Genomic DNA, 22,403 nt, shown 5'->3' on the forward strand with positions numbered 1-22,403 from the left:
GTGAGGAATTGGAAGAGGAGGTGGTGGACGACAAGGCAATTGATCCGACCTAGAAAGAGGTGATGTCTAGTGGGGAAAGCAGTGTAGATGTGGAGGCAGGCGCAGCACCAAAAAAGGTGGCTAGAGGCAGAGGCATGTCCAGAGGCAGAGGACAGTTGCTTCAGAGAAGCCAGGCCAGAGCCAGCAAGGCCCAATATGTTCCCTGTCCTAGCCACTCGCAACCCCCCCCCCCATCCAGGCCACGTTCCTCAATGATGTGCAGATTTTTCAACATATGCACGGAGGGCAAACTGAGTGTGGTTTGCACACTGTACAACTCAAAACTGAGTAGGGGCTCTGAGAAGAGCAACCTGACCACCTCAGCTATGCGCCGTCATTTGGAAGGCAAGAACTGGGCTCAATGGGAGAGAGAAAACGCAGGACAACCGTGGTCCGGTGTTGCCGCCAATGCCTCTTCCACTGTTTCCAGTGCTGGCGCTGCAGTCCAGACCACCAGCCAGGACACCTCCACATCTGCCTCTGCCACTTTGGAGACTTCACCTTCATCCTCCCCTTTTCCTGCCTCTGCTCCTTCGCATGCACCATCACACACCTCTTCCCAGCAACTCTCCATCTCCCAAGCATTTGATCGCAGGCAGAAGTACAGCGCAAGCCACCCACGTGCCCAAGCCTTAAACGGTCACATCTCAAAACTGTTGGCCTTGGAGATGTTGCCATTTAGGCTTGTGGAGACTCAGGCCTTCCGTGACCTGATGGCAGCTGTGGCACCTTGCTATGCCGTCCCTAGCCGTCACTACTTCTCCCAGTATGCCGTCCCTGCCTTGCACCAACATGTGTCCCATAACATCAGGCAGGCCCTAAGTTCTGCGCTTTGCACTAAAAAAGAACACAAAACAACAGCACCGTGTGGCACCTAGTGCATTACCCTTTGTAATATATCTTATTGAATTACAAATGTAGCAATAGTCACCTTCTGGTGCTGTGATATAGTCACAGCACCTCTGAAGTCACACAATAAATCAGTCATGGACCACACACTCGACACATATCGTCTCTGCGCATGTGCGTGAATCATGCCAAGCAAGTGGCTCCTCCTCGATGCGCTTTGCACTAAGGTCCACTTGACCACCGACGCGTGGACAAGCGCATGCGGACAGGAACGCTACATTTCACTCACGGCACACTGGGTGAATGTAGTCGAGGCTGGAACCGGGTTGCAAACTGGAGCAGCCTACTGCCTCTCCCCGTCCAAGCAGGGGTTTTCACAAACCCTCCTCCTCCTCCTCCTCTGTAACATCGACCCCAGCTACAAGATGGAAACGCTGCAGCACTGACGTGGGGAGACATCAGCAGGCCGTGCTGAAGCTCATCAGCTTGGGGGACAGACAACACATTGCCCCCGAGGTGAGGGATGCCATCCTAGAGGAGATGGCAATGTGGTTTTCGCCGCTGCACCTAGGCCCAGGCATGGTCGTGTGTGATAATGGCCGGAACCTGGTAGCAGCTCTGGAGCTTGCCAGACTTAAACACGTTCCATGCCTGGCCCATGTTTTCAACTTGGTGTTGCAAAGGTTTTTAAAAACCTACCCCAATGTGCCTGAGCTACTGGTGAAAGTGCGGCCCTTGTGTGCCCACTTTCGTAAGTCTACAGTAGCCACTGCTAGCCTGAATACCCTCCAGCAATGCCTAAATCTGCCTGAACACCGGCTGTTGTGTGACGTCCCCACACGCTGGAACTCAACATACCATATGTTGAGCAGGGTGTGTGAGCAGCAGAGAGCTTTGATGGAGTACCATCTCCAAAACCCAAGGGTTCCTCAAAGTCACCTCCCTCAGTTTTTCAACCATAAGTGGCCATGCATGGCAGACTTATGTGAAATCCTATGCGTCTTTGAGGAGTCCACCAAGAGTGTCAGCTGTGACGACGAATTAGTGAGCGTAACCATCCCGCTCCTCTGTGTGATGTGAGAATCCCTCATCGTAATCAGGGATAACGCATTGCACACTGAGGAATCTGGGATAGGAGCAGATCCATCACAAATAGATACTCAGAGCACACTCCTGTCAGCTTCTCAGCGTGAAATGACGGAGGAAGAGGATGAAGTGGCAGATGATGTCATTCTCACACACGAGGCTAGCGGGGAAATTCAGTGCGTCCCATTGCTTCAGCGTGGATGGGGAGGAGGAAGAGGAGGAAATGGAGAGTGACCATTCCAGTGGGGACAGTGAAGTCATGCCGATTACCACTCCAGCACATGGCTGACTTCATGTTGGGCTGCTTTTCCAGTGACAAACACATTGCAGTGACAAACACAAGCATCTGGTGCAGAATATGATGGAAATGTTTCCATCAACCTTCGCTGGCGGCATAGAGGAGAGTTCTTCCAAGAGGCTACCAACCGCCATTTGGTCCACACTCACCAGGAGAACATTCTCCAAGGTGTGGGACACGTTAATGGCACCCCCTACCGCCACTGAGGGGCCTAGTGTCACCAGGAAGGAAAAGTATAGGCGCATGTTGTGTGAGTACCTGGCTGACCATAGCCCTGGCCTCTCTGATCCCTCTGCGCCCTACACGTATTGGGTGTCGAAGTTGGATCTGTGGCTGAAACTGGCGCTTTACGCCTTGGAGGTGCTGTCCTGCCCTGCCACCAGCGTTCTATCTGAAAGGGTCTTCAGCGCAGCATCATCACCGATAAGCGCAGCCGTCTGTCAGCTGACAGTGCTGACCGGCTAACACTGATCAAAATGAACAGCCACTGGACTGACCCAGGATTTGCATCTCCACTAGTGTCAAGCTCCCCAACATGAAGTTCCATGTTTGTGCTCCAGCTCACCAGTTCATCCTCCTCCACCATCACCATTGAAAAACGATATTTAAAACCACCCCATTAAGGCTCACCTCAAGGGCCTCAATCTCTGCTGCTACAAGACTCAACTCACCTCAAGGGCCTCAATCTCTGCTGGTACAAGGCTCAACTCACCTCAAGGGCCTCAATCACTGCTGCTACAAGGCTCAACTCACCTTAAGGGCTTCAATCTCTGCTGATACAAGGCTCAACTCACCTCAAGGGCCTAAAACTCTGCTGCTACAAGGCTCACCTCACCCCAAGGGCCTGAAGCTAAGTTTGGGAGGGCTCACCCCAAGGGCCTGAAAAGTAATTTTTGTATGGCTCAACTTAAAGGGGTATTCCCACGTCGCATACTCACCAGTCTTCACTGCTGTAAAATCTTCTTTCTTCCTGGTTTCTTGCATCATTTGGTGGGCGGGGTTTCACATGCACCCTGCTGTTTAGCTCCGCCCCCAATTAACGTGTAGCTCCGTCCACCACATAGCATGATCCTATGGGGCAGCTGAAGGGCCTGTGATGTCATCAAAGGTCCTTAAACACTATATGCACAATATTGGACTATGAAGTACAGGCAGGAGCAACTCCATTCTGTGTTACATACAGTGACTGCCTGTCTCTGCCATAATGAACACAATTGAATTAGCTAGCCTGACAACTGGGAGAACAGAAGACGTTCAGAAATGAAAGCAGCTCCTCTCCCCTATCTGAGTGCAGGACCTAGGTCACGTGGTGTAGACACAGGAATAGCTAGATACACAGACTCGCTCCCCTGCACTTAGCCCTTCCTCCCTCCCCCCTGAGAGCAGGCAGATACATCACTTGACTTTTGAGCAGATAAGTCAAGGGCTGTTTCAACAATGAATTGAATAAAGTAAGATAGTGGACAAACAAAGCAGTTTTGCTGAAGCAGTGTATCTAGGAAAAGTCTTACATCCACATTAACAAGCAGTATAGATAGGATCCTTGTGATGGAACAACCCCTTTAAGGGCCTCTAACTTAATTTGGAAGGGCTCACCTCAAGGGCCAGAAAAGTAATTTTTGGAGGTCTCACCACATCACACACACATACACAATGACAGTTAAGGGTGGATGCTGTTTGATTTCCCCCTTGCCTATGCCATCTGTGTTTGTCATGGGCAACGTGATTTAAAGGGGTGCATGCTAATATTTCTTTAGCTTAAAATTTGTCTTTCTGTCCATACTAATGTAGAGGAAAGAAGGTTTCCAAGTAGTTTTCCACTTTCCATAGAGGTTATATTGAGTTTGTAGTGTCTAGTTTGTAGACTGTGATAGTGGCGTAATACTGGGACTTGGGCGTGTTAGATGCCCCCAGGCATGCTTCCCCTGCTGTCCAAGTTGCATTCCATAGGTGTTGGTGTAATGTCCCGGTACTGCTCGTCCCATTCCCTTTAATAATCCTTGCAGACCGAGATGGTATGGACATTTGCATATAAGGTAAAGAGTTTCCTCCCCCTTCATTCCTTCTATATATTACTAGAGCCAGCACACAGGGGGTCTATTAATGCGCCATCTTGTGGATGTTTTTGTGAACTACACCTGCCTATACTTGCCATTGTAATTTGAGTTGCCAATGTGAAGGTGTGTCCATTATGATCAGGTGACCTTCAAGACCAATCAAGCTCCCTTGACTGGCCTGGAGGAGGAGGAGTTACAGCCCCCTCTAGGGGGGTTGGGGACCTTTTGTCCTGTCCTTTGTGTGGAACTAGCTGTAGACACAGACATGTGGAGCTGAAAATGGCAGCCAAGTCTCAGGGCACTCCAAGCAGAGATGTATTTTCCTCTGTACTCAAGATTCTCCTCAGAGAAGGCTCCAAGCCTACAAGCACTAAAGTTGCCGGACCTGTTTTATCCATACATCTGGGACTTCTACACGTATCTCTCTATTCAAGTAAGTCTTTGGGATAAATTTATATTTAAGAAGCCCATAGCTAGTCTGGCAGAATTTGAGGGTTTCCCGCTGCTGGCAAATTCTAGTTGCTCTTCTACATACGTGTACCCAGTTTGTTGTGGACTAACCCCCTGGATACAGGCCATCTTTACAAGTCTATACAAGTTTAACTACCCAAACAACTATTAATTAAACTATCCAAAGCATTCCTGCTCCAAGCTCTATCACCTGCTTAATTGGACACTACCTACAAAGATCGCTCTATTGTATGTGAAGAATTACTCCATATGTACATTTGTATTACTTTGTCCTGCTAGTAAAAGAGCAACGGCTACCCCCGAGACCTGGTTGTCTGTTGTCATTGTCAGATATCACGTGGGGGTGGGTAGTCGGGGACTTTGTGCACATTTGGGACCCAGGGACCCCCTGAAAGCCGGCCACATCTGATATATTACCCGTGATACCAGCCCTGGCCCTCCTGAGTGTTACATTGGCATCATTTCCTGAGATGTCAATTGGTTGAATTTTGATTTCCCTGAAACGAGCATTTTTTTCCCATAGACTATAATGGGATTCGATATTCGATTGAATAGTCGAATATTGAGGTTCTACTCAAATCGAATATTTCACTGCTCGCTCATCTCTAAACAAGGTAAATGCACAGTACAAAACACCAGTGACAAGAAGTTTTTAATAGCAGTTATCTGATACTAAAAAGGTAGTGCCATTTTGAAACAGAGTGTAAATTTACTTACTTTTAGTAACATGATGTCATTGTAGTCACTGTCATTGTAACTTGGGTGTGGAATTTTATTACAGACTTCTACTTCTAGTGTGAAATATTTTCTGGTCATAACATTATGAGCACTCAATAGCACTGTCATCTTTCCTCTGTACACAAAAAAAACACACTGCAGTGAGTATCACTGATATACAACTTTAAGTGTAGACAGTAGCAATACATATATTTTCACATGCTAAAACTAATACATCAAAATGAGCTTGTTTCTGCATCATGAGCATGGATTTTGACAAGCTCTATTTAGATGGATGAACAGCCTCAAATGTTTTTGCAACAATTCTACCACATGTTAAGTGTTAGCCACGTTCTATTTATTTCATAGATGTTTTGGAAACCGTATAATATGTCACTTAATACATTGGGGGATACTTACTAAGAAAATTGTGGCAAAATACTGTATGGGACACTATAATTATAGTATGGGGTTAAATAGTGTCTTAGGACAGTGGTTCTCAACCTTGTTTGCGGTACCGAACCCACCAGTTTCATATGCACATTCACCGAACCCTTCTTTAGTGATAAATCAAATATGATTTTTTTCCAAATTCAAGACATAGGTATATGTATTTTTACTGGTACACAAAATGAACCGTGCATAGGGTCTAGGGTTCGATCGAACCCTGGTTAAGAACCACTGGTCTAGGAAAAGGTTAAACATCTTGAAAGGCACTACAAATGCTAAGCAGTATATCAAGGTTATAGAACAACATAATATGCTTCCAGCCAGTGGGGCACATTTATCAATACTGTCGAACTCTGCATTGTCTTAAACTACATATTTTGACTGTAGCTTTAGACATATTTATGCATCTGCAGGACAGAACTTCATAAAAATGGAGTATTTCTAGAAGCTCCAAAATTTTGAGACATTACCAATCGACTAAAAGTGTCAAGCTACACCATGAGACAAATATTTGGCACAAAACATGTAGAAAAAATACAGAAATCGCAGGCTGTAAGGAATCAAAAACCCTACAATTTTTAGGAAAAAAATATACAGGCACAAGTCATTGCTCTCTTATTGAGGAGACAAATATGTGGCACACAATGGAAATTTATAAGGCACTCTCAACATAAAGGGATAATGTCAACTCCCTAAAAGTAAAAACAAATGTATATGCCATACATTTGTATATGTCAATATATAAATGATGACAGCAGACCAGTGGCATAACTAGGAATGGTGGGGCCCCGTGGCGAACTTTTGACATGGGCCCCCCCCTTCTTGACCGACACCGAAGGCCTTGACCGAGCAACCGACCCCCCCACGCCGCATTCCTGCACGCTCTATTATGTCCCATAGTGGCCCCTGCACACAGTATTATACCCCATAGTGGCCCCTGCACACAGTATTATACCCCATTGTCTCCCCCGCACACAGTATTATACCCCATTGTGGCCCCTGCACATGGGATTATGCCTGATAATGAACACCCATGAACAATTATTATACTCTGGGGTATTTTCAGACCCCAGAGTATAATAATCGGAGACCGAGGGGAGATACAGACATAAAAAAAAAAGTTACTTACCTGTCTCCGGCTCCGCTACAGTCTTTGGTGGTGTTGGCCATCTTTAATAATGCATGGATGTCACGTGACAATTCATGCCCTCCCTCCATCTGCTCCCAGTTTCATGCACCCCTCATCTCTACCCCCATTTTCATGTCCTCCCCTCCATCTCTGCCCCTAGGTTACTGTTGCTCCTCACCACACATACATACACACTCACACACAGACACACACTCTCCATCCTGCATCTCACATCCCCCCATCAGTTCAATACAATACAATACACAGAGCGCCCCCTGACTACTATTAGACAGTTATTAGTAACAGCAATTGCAGGCAAGTCTGAATACAAACAATGTGTAGAGAACTGATCCAGCTACTGACACTGACCTCCCACTCCTCCTAATACACAGATATCAGGACACTGTCCTCTCCTCCTAATACATAGATATCAGGACACTGACCTCCCCCTCCTCCTAATACACAGATCTCAGTACACTGTCCTCTCTTCCTAATACACAGATATCAGCACACAGACCTCTCCTCCTAATACACAGATATCAGGACACTGTCCTCTCCCCTCCTCCACACCACACATACATACACACTCACACACACACATACACACTCACACACACTTACACACAGACACTCTCCATCCTGCATCTCCCTCCCCCTCCCCTTCAGTACCTAGCAGAACATCTCTCCTTCTCTTCCAGGACTGCACGGGCTATAAAGACACGCCCACCTAGTCATGTGAGGGCTGACGTCACACAAGGTCCTTCTCCTACAGGTCCTACAAGCTTTCTCCCGCTCTTATCGCAGTTACAACAGTTTGTCTGTGATAAGAGCGGGGGTAGCAGGGATAGCTGTCGCCGGGCCCCTAATGTTCCGGGCCCTGTGGTAGCTGCCTCTGCTGCTATGGCGGTAGTTACGCCACTGCAGCAGACTCATATACACCTGACAGGGATGTCTATTACCGCCCTTGGTGGAGATTGAGTATACCTGAATCATATATTGACAGGTCAGGATTCCTGTCTTCCCTACTGGCCCCCACCAGCCAATCTGAACCTTGTAAGGATAAGGCTGAGTTCACACTAGTGTAGGTGTCCAACAGCTAGTGTTCACAGCTAGAGATCAGCAAATAGTGAAATATTCGATATTCGATTCGAATAGACCCTCAATATTGGACTATTTGATCGAATATCGAATCCCATTATAGTCTATGGGAAAAACAAAATGCACGTATACTTGTCCCTCCTGGTTACACTAGGCCCCTCAGTGGGGGTAGTTTGCGATGGGTGCCATTAATATGTCCCAGACCTTGGAGAGTGTGCCCCTGGTGGGTGTGGACCAGATGGCAGTTGTTAGCCTCTTGGAGGAACTGTCCTCTCTGCCATCAGCGAGGGTTGATGGAAACATTTCCATCATATTCTACACCAGTTGCTTGTGGCAATCATTTATGCGATTGGTCCTCCCCTCTACCAGAATGAAAGCCGAGATGTTATTTTTATACAGGGGGTCGAGGATTGCAAAAATCCTGTATTGGTTGCTCTCCAGGATTTTCACAATGCGTTTGTCACTGGAAAAGCAGTCCAACATGAAATCAGCCATGTGTGCCAGAGTGTTACTTGGCATGACTTCGCTGCTCCACCGGAAGGGTCACTCTCCATTTCCTCCTCTTCCTCCTCCCCTTCGCCCCATCTGCGCTGAAGCAATGGGACACACTGAACTTCCCCGCTAGCCTCGTTTGTGACAATGACATCATCTGCCACTTCATCCTCTTCCTCCTCTTCTTCCGTCATTCCACGCTGAGAAGCTGACATGAGTTTGCTCTCACTACCCTTCTGTGATGGGTCTGCTCCTATCCCGGACTCCTCAGCGTGCAATGTGTTATCCCTGATTGCGATGAGGGATTCTCGCATCACACAGAGGAGCGGGATGGTTACGCTCACTAATTCGTCGTCACAGCTGACCCTCTTGGTGGACTCCTCAGACACGTAGGGTTTCACATAGGTCTGCCATTCATGGCCACTCATGGTTGACAAACTGAGGGAGCTGAGTTTGTGGCACCCTAGGGTTTTGGAGATGGTACTCCATTAAAGCTCTCTGCTGCTCACACACCCTGCTCCACATACGAGGGTAGTCTGAAAAGTTTCTGACCTCCGCATGTAGATGGCAACACTCGTCAAACAAAGTTGGGGAATGTGTTCGCGCATGTGTTGGAATGTACTCACAAAAATTTCAGCTGTTTTGTGGCCTGGTGCTCAAATCCTGCCAAGGGCAAAAAAAAAACATCTGCAAGGAGTTTGTATGTTCTCCCTGTGTTTGTGTGGATTTCCATCCCATATTCCAAAGACATACTGATAGGGAAAAATGTACATTGTGAGCTCTATGTAGGGCTCACAATCTACATTTAAAAAAAATAAAAATTTCAGCCATTTTGCACCAGTGTTTTTTCTTTGACAGTTGTTGAAGTGAGTCAATGCGAGTGATTTTGTGAAAATGGATAAAATCGAATATCGAGCTGTCATTAGATATTTGCTTTTGAAAGGCAATACGCCTTTGTAAATTAAAGACGAGTTGGACGCTGTGTATGGGTGACTCTGCACCATCATCCGTCAAATTTTGGGCAGCTGAATTTAAACGTGGCCGTACCAGCTTGGTTGACGATGAACGTTCGGGACGACCAAAAACTGCACATGTTGGTTGAAATTTTAGGGATGAGAAAGCTGACCATGCACTGGGTGCCGTATTCATCAACCAAGCTGGTACGGCCACGTTTAATTAAATTCAGCTGCCCAAAATTTGACGGTGGTACATGATGGTGCAGAGTCCCCATACACAGCCTTTCAAAAACAAATATCTAATGATGGCTCAATATTCGATTTTATCCATTTTCACAAAATCACTCGCATCGACTCACTTCAACAACTGTCAACTGTCAAAGAAAAACCACTGGAGCAAAATGGCTGAAATTTTTGTGAGTACATTCCAAAGCATGCATGAACACATTCCCCAGCTTTGGTTGATGAGTGTTGCCATCTACATGTGGAGGTCAGAAACTTTTCAGACTACCCTCGCATGGTATGTTGAGTACCAGCGTGTGGGGACGTCACATAACAGCCGGTGTTCGGGCAGATGTAGGCATTGCTGGAGGGTTTTGAAGCTAGCAGAGGCTACTGTAGACTTACGAAAGTGGACGCACAAGCGCCGCACTTTCACCAGTAGCTCAGGCGCATTGGGGAAGGTTTTCAAAAAGTGTTGTAACACCAAGTTGAAAACGTGGGCAAAGCATGGAACTTGATGGAGGCTGACAAGCTCCAGAGCCGCTACCAGGTTCCGGCCATTGTCACACACGACCATACCTGGGCCCAGGTTCAGCGGCGAAAACCACATTGCCGTCTCCTCCAGGATGGTCTCCCTCACCTCGGGGGCAGTGTGCTGTCTGTCGCCCAAGCTGATGAGCTTCAGCACAGCTGAAGTTTCCCCACGCCAGTGCTGCAGCGTTTCCAGCTCGCAGCTGGGGTCGATGTTAATGCGGAGGAGGAGGGTGGTTCAGAACCCCTGCCAGGAGGTAGTCCGCCCCAGTTTTCGACCCAGTCCCAGCCTCGACTACATTCACCAAGTGTGCCGTGAGTGAGATGTAGCGTCCCTGTCCGCATGCGCTTGTCCACGCGTCGGTGGTCAAGTGGACCTTCGTGCAAAGTGTGGAACTCAGGGCCCGGCTGATGTTATGGGACACGTGCTGGTGCAAGGCGGGGACGGCAGGTGCCGCAGCTGCCACCAGGTCACAGAAGGCCTGAGTCTCCACAAGCCTGAACAGCAACATCTCCAGGGCCAAAAGTTTTGAGATGTGGCCGTTTAAGGCTTGGGCATGTGGGTGGCTTGCGCTGTACTTCTGCCTGCGATCAAACGCCTGGGAGATGGAGAGTTACTGGAAAGAGGCGTGTGATGGTGCATGTGAAGGAGCAGAGGCAGGAAAAGGGGAGGATGAGGGTGAAGTCCCCAAAGTGGCAGAGGCAGATGTGGAGGTGTCCTGACTGGTGGTCTGGACTGCATTGCCAGCACTGGAAACAGTGGAAGAGGCATTGGCGGCAACGCCGGATGATGACTGTTCTGCGTTTACTCTCTCCCATTGAACCCTGTGCTTGCCTTCCAAATGACGGCGCATGGCTGTGGTGGTCAGGTTGCTCTTTTCAGAGCCCCTACTCATCTTTGAGTTGCACAGTGTGCAAACCACACTCAGTTTGTCCTCTGCACATACTTTGAAAAGTCTCCACACCATCGATGAACTTGGCCTCGTTCGGTGAGTTTTTGGTGAGTGGCTAGGACAGGGAACATCTTGGGCCTTGCTGGCTCTGGCCTGGCTTCTCTGAAGCAACTGTCTTCTGCCTCTGGACATGCCTCTGCCTCTTACAACCTTTTTGAGTACTGCACCTGCCTCCACATCTACACTGCTTTCCCCACTAGACATCACCCCTGTCCAGGATGGGTCGGTGACCTCGTCGTCCACCACCTCCTCTTCCTCTTGCTCACTCTGCTCCTCCTCCTGCACACCATACATGACAACAGCCTGCCCTGATGGCAACTGTGTCTCATCATCATCACTGAGGACGGGTTGCGGGTCCACAACCACAAAATCGCTAGGAGATGGCGAATGCTCCAGTGCTTGGGCATCAGGAAACAGAAAGTCATCTGGTAGCTCGGATTCGGAAAGTGGTTGAACAGAGTGCGAGATGGTAAAAGGATTCGAAAACAGCTCCTGGAAGGGGGCAAAGGTGTGATGACTCTGCTGGGAAGATTGGGAATGTTAGGAGGAAGGAGGGGCAGACTCTTGGGTAGGAGCACGACTGGAGGTAGTGGCTGACTGGCTGGTGGAAAAGCTGCTGGAAGCATTATCTGCTAGCCATTGTCACAACTGTTCCTGGTGCTCGGGCCTCGTCAGCGTTGTACCCTGTACCCTGCACCCTGCTTAACGTTGCCATCAAGCCAGGGATTGTGGATGAGCGCAATACTGGCTGCCCCTCACTAGTAGGCATTGGATCCACAGTAGCTTGACTGCGACCTTGGCCCCCAACTGCATTTCCACGTCCCCGTCCTTGTCCCTTTGCACTAGCCTTATGCATTTTACAATGTATACAAAGCGTACTGTTTTGCAAGTATACACGGTATATATTTAGAGCGTATAGCAAGTATGGTATATACTGTATGGCAAGTATACACCTGGCTTCACACCTGTATGGGACAGATATATTGGGCATACAAATGGATGTATACAAGCGTACTGTTTTGCAAGTATACACAGTATATATTTAGAGCGTATAGCAAGTATAGTATATCCTGTATGGCAAGTATACACCTGGCTTCACACCCGTATGGGACAGGTATATTGGGCACACAAACAGATGTATACAAGCGTACTGTTTTGCAAATATACACGGTATATATTTAGAGCATATAGCAAGTAGGGTATATACTGTATGGAAAGTATACAACCTTGCTTCACAGTCGTATGGGATAAGTATATTGGGCACACAAACAGATGTATACAAGTGTACTGTTTTGCAAGTATACATGGTATATATTGAGAGCGTATAGCAAGTACAGTATATACTGTATTGGAAGTATACACCTGGCTTCACACCCATATGGGACAGGTATATTGGGCACACAAACGGATGTATACAAGCGTACTGTTTTACAAATATACACGGTATATATTGAGACTATATAGCAAGTACGGTATATACTGTATGGCAAGTATACCCTGGCTTCACACCCGTATGGGACAGGTATTTTGGGCACACAAACGGATGTATACAAGCGTACTGTTTTGCAAGTATACACGGTATATATTGAGAGCATATAGCAAGTACGGTATATACTGTATGGCAAGAACACACCTTGCTTCACACCCGTATGGGACAGGTATATTGGGCACACAAACGGATGTATGCAAGCGTACTGTGTTGCAAGTTTACATGGACAGTATATATTTAGAGCGTATAGCAAGCACAGTATATACTGTATGGCGAGTATACACCTTGCTTCACACCCGTATGGGACAGGTATATTGGGCGCACAAACGAATGTATACAAGCGTATTGCTTTGCAAGTATACTTAGACGGTATATATTGAGAGCGTATAGCAAGTACAGTATATACTGTATGGCAAGTATACACCTTGCTTCACACCCGTATAGGATAGAAGGTGGTAGGGAATTGGAGCCCTAAAAAGAGCTTTTGTGAAAATTTTTTGCAAAATGAGTGTATATACTGAAGGTGTATATACATTCTTCAAGCAGTTTAGCTCTTAGAAGAGCTGTTGTTTGAATATTTCCTGCCTAACAGAAGCTAATTCCTAGCTAACCCTGAGCAGAAGTCTCTTCCTGTCTAAATCCAAGCCGCATCTGAAACGAATCTCACAGGGACTATTCTTAAAAATCGGAGGTCACCTGATTTAGTCAGCCAATGACTTTTTCCTTTTTTTCGATGCCTACGTTTTACGACTTCCTTTCCCACCTCCCCTGCACAGTTATTGGTGTAAAATAGCGCCAGAGAAGGTGGGAGGAGAATCGAATATTAACAGTGAAAAACACAAGGTATTCGATTGTAATCGAATATTTCGAATACCTACCCAGACCTAAAATCTTGCGCGGACATTAGCTGCGAACACTAGCTGTCAGACACCTACGCTAGTGTGAACCCAACCTTAGATACCCAATCTGACTTCTCAACATAGATAGAGCAAAGAACATTTCATAATAAACTATATATCAATCATCTCATTTTAAGGTTTGTTTGCAATTCTCACCTCCCACTCAGACAGTTTCAAATTTGTCTTATTTGTCTTATATTAAGGGGTTTCAGTTTCAGCACTTTTCTCTCTGCATGTTTCATGCGGAAACCGAGCAGAAACCACACAGTCCCCATTATAGTCTATTGGGGTCCCCGTATAGGTTTCTGTTCAGGGAGTCCAGACATATTTTGAAAAAAAACATATGCCCATAATACACAGGTCTGTCGATCTAGTACATACTGTGTGCTCATCACATGACCATGGACCGTAAATCACATGACCATGGTTAGACTTTTATCCACTAGAAGTAACAGAATGAATGACAACAAGCAGAGATCTAGAAAACCATGAGGAATTGTTACAGAAAGTATATTGGAAAATTGTATATCTTTTTATTATACAAACAATAACATTTGTTTCTCATTATTGGTCTGAAAGTGGCCAACCCCTTTAAGTATGTGACTGCTTTCTGTCTGCAAATGATCTTTAGGCCAGGGCCACACGTGGCATAAACACCACCAGTGCCGCACCTCCCATGAGGCGACCTAAAGCGACCGCTTCAGGCGGCGCTATGCCAGAGCCACGGGGAGGGAGTTTTGCATTTTTGCTGACCTAAGCCAGTCTGGACTGGCTTAGGGTAACCGTCACTGAGCGGTGGATTGGGGAGGCCACTTGAGCAGCGCTTTCTGACGTCCGCTTCAGGCGGCAGAAAGCCATGGTTCACCCCTGAACACCACAGAAAAAAATGCAGCGTTTTACAGTCACAGCAAAGTGGATGGGATTCTAGGGAGTCCCATCCTCACTTTGAGGTAAAATATGTGCAGCAAACACGCGTCCAAAAGTTGTGGTTTTGGAAGCTGCAGCATGTCAGTTATAACTACCATTTCCCTATAGGTATAATTGAAGCAGAAAGTCCTCATAGGAAACCTCTGCGAACTTTCTGTGCAAAGCGCTGCAAGAAGAACCGTGATACGTTGCCACTGTGGATTTTCCGGCAGCACTTTTTAGGTGTGGGACCCTACATGGGGCATTGGCTTTAAAGTTCCTGCCACTAGATGTCTCCCTTCTAGCAAATTCGCTGTTCGCTCCATGTTACTAGGGAAGCTCCATTCTTAGCTTCAAAATCAAGATGTGTTTACAGTGAGTGAAGAGAAGGAAGGCGGGTTTTCTTCATACAGTGACTGTAACTTTCTTGATTGTGCACAGATTTCTTCTTTTTTTTTTGTCAGGGATCATCACCTGGATTCACGATTCATTAATAGGGCATCCTGCATGAAGGCTTATACAGCCAGCGCTATAAATATACAGCATAGTCATGATACCAGCACATTCCATATAGTCTTGGTCTTGCAGATATCCTGTCACACAAAAAATGCAATGCAATCTTTGTAAAGTCTGATATTTTCTGTTCATGTATTATTATTTGTAAAGTGCTGTGGAATATGCTGGCATTATTATTATTGACAAAGTATAAAAAATAACTTTATATACATACATAAAGGGGAACATTATCAGGTCATTACTGTAAATTCTAGGTACATCTATTTTCTGTTTATTCTCACATTCATATACTTACTCTTCTCGGCAGTGTGCTGCTGTTAAAACATAGTCACTGCCTAATAGGATTCCTCCACATCTTTTATATTGGCTTTTCACATATACCACATAAGGCAGGGAATGTGGCTGCACCACGTCTCCTCCAATAATGTCCTCTGTTTCTGGATAAGACAACAAAGTATTATGTCCCAATATAATATCCCATGTACAAACCCATTTTATGATACTTATTTGTATTTTCAATCTTGATCAGTAGGAAATTACTGAAAGAAGAATTGTCATTAAGTTCCATTAATGAAAATCTGGCAGGTGCTTTTGTATGTAGAACAACCTGTTACAATATATCATTCTCTCTAAGATTCATAAGAAACAGGTCATGCCACATATGAGACATATATTCTTTGGGGGAAAAATTGGGTACATGGATAGATCATTAGTCACAACCAGCCCTGGATCCTTGAGGGACACAAAACATGTTATGCAGAATTTTAATGGTAAATATAAATTTAAATATATATGGATAAGATGGGATATGGTAGCATTATATCCACCCATGCCACATGAAATCACAATTTAAAGGGGTTGTCCCATCACAAGGATCCTATCTATACTGCTTGTTAATGTAAACGTAAGACTTTTCCTAAATACATTGCTTCAGCAAAACTGCTTTGTTTGTCCACTATCTTACTTTATTCAATTCATTGTTGACAAAGCCCTTGACTTATCTGGTCAAAAGTCAAGTGATGTATCTGCCTGCTGTCAGGGGGGAGGGAGGAGGGGCTAAGTGCACGGGAGTGAGCCTGTGTCTGTAGCTATTCCTGTGTCTACACCACATGACCCAGCTTTCTTCTGTCAGATAAAGAAGGGGGGAAATGAGTGCTGGAGCTATTATATATTTTTAAAGCTTTTTTTTTAAAACTATTTTATTAGTCCCTTCCCCCCCTGGGGGCTTGAACAACTGTATTGCCGGCTATGGGTTTTTCTGTATATTACTATTGCGGCTGGCGAGGAAGGGACTGCCAATACAGACCCGGCATCTGCTGTAATAGAGAGGCAGATGTCGGGGAGGGTTAGATGCCAGCACAGGTGCCGGGGCCTGCGACATCGCTACGCTCCTGCCCTGCATGAAGCCAGCAGCAGCAGGAGCGATGCTGCTATTCCGGAGGAAGGGGGGGGGGGGCGGAGGAGCGGAATAGCAGCATCGCTCCTGCTGCTGCTGGCTTCATGCAGGGCAGGAGCGTAGCGATGTTGCAGGCCCCTTGTGCCGACGTTTAAACCTCCCCGGCATCCGCCTTTCTATTACAGCGGATGCCGGGTCTGTGGCATTGGCATTGTGAAGGCTGGGGAGCTGGCTGGTCTCAACATCTATTCGCTGTTTGTCGGATGCCTAGCTGCATCAGGAGCGCGCATGCAGGGCCAGCGGCATAGAAGCGACGTCATCTTGCCGCTGGCTTTGCATATGTAACCCCACCCACCAATGACGCAACAAAGCAGGAAGAAAGAAGATTTTACAGCAGCGAAGACTGGGAATACACTGGGAATGCGACGTGGGAATACCCCTTTAATGTTTGAAATATTGTTTGAACACCTACAGCAACTACACATTGAGAGTTAAGGAGTCTTTGTTATTGGTAGTAAAGTTTCTATATCAACAGTATTTTTCCATGTTCAGTGGAAAGTGTTATTTTTAAAAACAGGAAGCATCAATGGGTGCAATGTTTTTCCCATTAATAGGACGCCGATGAGCTGAATACATAGGCGTTTAAATCAGGAGCAGTCACAGCTCAGCTCCTGCTTTAACACTGTGCTCCGGGATTTGTAGCCGCGATGTGATGATGTCACATCGTGCCTACAACTATGTGTAAGAGTGAGACTGCAGAGAGAGCGGCGGGGGAACGAGGGAAGGTTAGTGTGTTTTTTTTTGTGTTAAACATTAAAGTGGAACATAATTTAGGGGGCCCTTGAAACTGGGGGAAGATGAAGGGGAGGGGGAGAACGGCATGACAGTGGAGCAGATGAAGGGGGGGAGAACGGCATGAAACTGGGGCAGATGAAGGGGGGGGAAACTGCATGACACTGGGGCAGATGAAGAGGGGGGAACGGCATGACACTGGGGCAGATGAAGGGGGAGAACGGCATGACACTGGGGCAGATGAAGGGGGTGAGAACGGCATGACACTGGGGCAGATGAAGGGGGGGAGAACGGCATGACACTCTGGGCATATGAAGGGGGGAGAATGGCATGACACTGGGTCAGATGAAGGGGGTGGAGAACGGCATGACACTGGGGCAGATGAAGGGGGGGAGAACGGCATGACACTGGGGCAGATGGAGGAGGGGAGAACGGCATGACACTGGGGCAGATGAAGGGGGGAGAACGGCATGACACTGGGGCAGAGACGGGGGACATGAAACTGTGGGCAGATGAAGGGGGCGGAAGAACGGCATGACACTAGGGCAGATGAAGGCATGAATGGCATGAAACTGGGCAGAAACGGGGGGACATGAAACTGGGGGGACATGAAACTGTGGAAAAAGATGGAGGGGGGACATGAAACTAGGGGCAGATGAAGGGTGTATATGAAACTGGGGAAGAGATGGAGGGGGACATATAATTTACAGGTGACTGTAGGAGGATTATACTGTGTGGGAGCACATGAAAAATGGAGTCAACATAAAAGTGGGTGGATCCAAGTTTGCATGCGCCGTACATTTTGGCCCTCTTTCTAATCTTCAAAAGTTGGGAGGTATGGGTTAGAAGCGCGAGGCCCTTAAAGGGGTATTCCCATGTCCCTTATTCACCAGTCTTCGCTGCTGTAAACTCTTCTTTCTTCCTGGTTTTCTTGCATCAATTGGTGGGCGGGGTTTCATATGCAAAGCCAGCAGCGAGATGACGTCGCGTCTATGCCACTGGTCTTGCGTGCACGCTCCCAATGCAGCTAACAGTACACAAATAAGGTCAGTTTTATAAGTTGGTCAAACACAGCTAACTAGTTTAAAAAAACGCCTCAAAAACTCATTTTTAGAGCTAATTTTTTCAAAAAAAATAGGGCCCCGCCAAAGTCAATTGACCAGGAGCCCCGCAAAGCCTGGATCCACCACCCGTGCAGGGAGAGGGACTCTAGCAATATACATATCTGTGTATGTCATATCTGACAGACTGTCCTGTAGTGATTATGTCGCTGCAAGGCCAGGACTTGTAGTGTTATACACCAGCCTGACATGATGTTTAGTCTGGTAAATCATAGGTGAAACAACAAATACCTCAATAATGGGAAAATGGCGCCTCTGTCACCTTTCACCGAGGCGCCGGAGGGGTTAATGCCTCCAATCGGTCTGGGCACCGACCGGAGGCATTAGCGCTGGGTGTCTACTGTGTAAAACAGTTAAATACTACAGCGGATGTCGGGAAGGGGTTAAACAACAATTCTAAGCAGATGTGAGAGAATGTATATGTATAATGTCATCCCATAATTTAGAAGAGTCATCAGAAGAAAACATCCCCTGTGTCCTCACCATAAAATTCAGCATCAGAAGTTTGATGCATTTTGGAAACAAGTCCTATGGACGGATGAAGATAAATTAGAAGTCTTTGGCCACAATGATCAAAGGTATATATGTAGGTAAAATGGACACAGAATTTCAGGAAAAGAACATATCTTCAAACCATTAAGCAAGGGGGGTGGATCGATCATGCTTTTGGGTTGTGTTGCAGCCAATGGCACGGGGAACATTTCACAGGGAAGAATGGATTCAATGAAATTTCAGCAAATTCTTGAAGCAAACATAATATCATCTGTAAACAAACTGAAATTGAAAAGAGGATAGCTTCTACAAGTGGGTAATGACTAGAGATGAGCGAGTACTATTTGAAACTTTTCGAATAGCATGCTTCCATAGCAATGAATGGACGTGGCCAAACTGCAAGGGGTTAAGCGGCCGGACGTCGTCCCCAGATGCGTGCTGGCTGCGTCCATTCATTGCTATGGGAGCATGCTATTCAAAACGGCAGTTTCGAATAGTACTCGCTCATCTCTAGTAATGATCCTAAACACATGTCAAAATCCAACATAGACTACCTAAAAAGGTACAAGTTCAAGGTTTTCCCATGGCCTTCACAGTTCCCTGATCTAAACATCATTGAAAATCTGTGGCTAGACCCCAAAAGAGCAGTGTATGCAAGACAACCCACACATCTCACAGAACTGGAAGACTTTTCCAAGGAAGAATGGAAGAAAATCCCTCAAACAAGAATTGAAAGACTCTTGGCTGGCTACAAAAAGCATTTTCAAGCTGTGATACTTGCCAAAATGGGTACTACTAAGTATTAACCATGCAGGACACCCAAACTTTTGCTTTGGGCCATTTTCATTTTTTGTTATTTTGAAAATGTAAAATATGAAAATATATTTTTTTTTCTCCAAAAAATACTTTGGGAATGGGTCATATTTGACAGTATGCCTTTTGAAGATCATTTTATCTTCAACTTGCTTAACTGTTCACAATAACAGTCATTTTGACCAGGGGTATACAAACTTTTGCATGCCACTGTATATTTTCCTAGCATTATCATTTGCCTTTTATGTATTTTACTGTACAATATGAAAAACACTTACTACTTTTACAACCATAAATAAATGTAAAGCATCCTTACATTTTTTTTTGGATATAATCTAATACAGATTTTTTATACTATATATTTTTTTATATATCACAGGGTGCGTTGTACATTTTCCGGTTTTCAAATGCAGTGGATTGCAAAAATAAATAAATTTTAAAAAAATTAGAACCCATTCTCCTTTATGATCCACACCTGGTTTTGGCTCTATAATTCACATTATATTGGATTAAATGTCTTTATGATGGCTTAACTTGTTTATTAGATAAACTGTTACATGTTACCGAGAAATAATAAGTATGTACCTGCAGTACCAGAGTACGACACAGACTGACAGCTCAGGGCTCGTTCACATCTGCGCCCGACACTCCGTACTTCAGGTTTCCGTTTCCTGCATAAAACAGAGGCAGGAGACAGAAACCTGCAGGAGTCTTTCTCACCCATTCATTTGAATGGGTGAGAGAGATGTCCGGCCGTGAGCGGCAGTGAGCGTTTTATGCTCTCCGCCACGAAACCGGGTTTTATATTCCGGACACAGAGTCGGACATGCAGTACTCTGTGTCCGGATTTAAAAAAACGGTTTCGCAGCGGAGAGCATAAAACGCTCACCGCCGCTCACGGCCGGACCCGGTCTGTGGTTTCCGTCTTCTGGCATGCAGAAGACGGAAACCACAGAACGGACAGCTGAACGCAGGTGTGAACCTAGTGTCAGAGATTTCTTATTTAGATGCAAGCATATGTTAATCTCTATTCTATAAATAGCATAGAAGTAATATGTACTTACCTGCATATCCACAGAGTATAAAGCAAGCCACATAAATGAATATTAATAAACCCATTTTCATTTGAAGAACACAGACAGAAAGGTTTTCTGCTTAAGTGTATCTGGATATGACTAAACCATCTGCAACTGACCATTTATATAACGAATAATCCGTCTTCCTAGGAATTGCATATTGGTCTGGCTGGTGGTTCACCACTTAGACATAGTCGTTGCACAATCAGCCTATATCAGTCTTTGGTTACCTTCACATGATAAGGTGCAAAACGGCTGCAAAAAAGTCTATTTTTCATGGCCATCTTGCACCCGAGGGGCAATCGTAGTTATAGATCCTCCATACGTTTCAGTATATGGAGGAGTCCATAAAAATATACAAAAATAGAACATGACAAGTATTTTGATGGTCTGTTATAATGGACTGTCAAAATAGTGATCCTGCGAATACCCCCATTCACGGATGTCACACGTCCATTATTCACTGTGACTATAGCTTAAAGAGGACCTTTCGTGGTCTAGAGCACAGGCAGTTCTATATACTGCTGGAAAGCCGACAGTGCGCTGAATTCAGCGCACTATTGGCTTTCCCGATCTGTACCCGGGTAAAGAGCTATCAGTCGCTGTACCGTAGCTCTTTACAGTCAGAAGGGCGTTCCTCAGTGGTCATCGGATGTCCACATGAGTCAGGTGGAGAAAAAAGTACTACAAGCAGCACTTTTGTCTCTGCATGATTCATACGGACACCGCACGGAAAACACACGGACCCCATTAGGGCTAGTTCACATGGAGTTTTTTGCAGGCGAATTTTGACACGGAGTCCACCTCAAAATCCGCCTGCAAAAACGGCTCTCATTCATTTCAATGGGAGTCGCTCGCTTCTTTTTCCTCTAGTGATTTTTTCAGCTATCTTCCCGCAGATTCCACGGCGTCTGCGGTGCGAGACTCACTCCCGATTAGGCCCATTCATTTAGGCCTATTCAGTAGCGAGATGCCGCGATGGAATGCCGGTGCACTGCATCGGCATACTGTTTCGGCTAGCCGCACGGAGAGTTCACACGACGGAAAAGATTTCCGCTGTGTGAACATTCCCTTATAGTCTATAGGATCCGTGTGTTTTCATTGCTCTCCGCTTTTTAATGCGTTCGGTATTCTGTTCGGGGGGTCCCCAAGTGGACTCTCCAAATGGAATACCGAACGCAGATGTGAACCAGGCCTCACTTTACTTTATCAACCTGCAGAATAAAATTATGGTGGAATTGGTGGAAATAGTTTTTTTTTTTTTTACCTCACAAATTATTTTTGAATAGTTTCTCAGTCCCATCAAGTATACAGAATGCCAAAAAATAACCTTCATCTGGCTATGGAGGCAGAAGGGTAGCTGAAGTAATTAACCCCTCTTCTCCCGTGTAATAGGAATGTACAGCTGTAGGTGGGCGCTCTTCCCATAACCCTATGACTGTCTGCCATTTGCTAGGGAGACCTTCTTCACAGTATTTAGGGCACATAGTATGAAGGGAAAGACACAAGCCGTGTGTTGTTGTCGTGTCACAAGTCAGCGTGGTTTCTTGCTCTC

At 46.0% G+C, this 22,403-nt stretch overlaps 1 protein-coding gene across 1 annotated transcript in view; it reads right to left on the minus strand.

The window, feature by feature from the left end:
• The window catches only part of LOC142208714 (chymase-like), a 34,907-nt gene extending 13,989 nt beyond the window's left edge, over positions 1-20,918 (minus strand). The window contains exons 1-3 of the mRNA XM_075277392.1: positions 20,837-20,918; positions 15,454-15,595; positions 5,518-5,653 (exon numbers count right to left, since the gene is read on the minus strand). Coding sequence (XP_075133493.1) covers positions 5,518-5,653; positions 15,454-15,595; positions 20,837-20,897 — 339 coding nt within the window. The 5' untranslated portion in view covers positions 20,898-20,918. The remainder of the gene's footprint in view (positions 1-5,517; positions 5,654-15,453; positions 15,596-20,836) is intronic.
• Positions 20,919-22,403: the final 1,485 nt, after the last annotated feature.

This window comes from Leptodactylus fuscus, chromosome 1, assembly GCF_031893055.1.
Source record: "Leptodactylus fuscus isolate aLepFus1 chromosome 1, aLepFus1.hap2, whole genome shotgun sequence".
NCBI lineage: Eukaryota > Metazoa > Chordata > Amphibia > Anura > Leptodactylidae > Leptodactylus > Leptodactylus fuscus.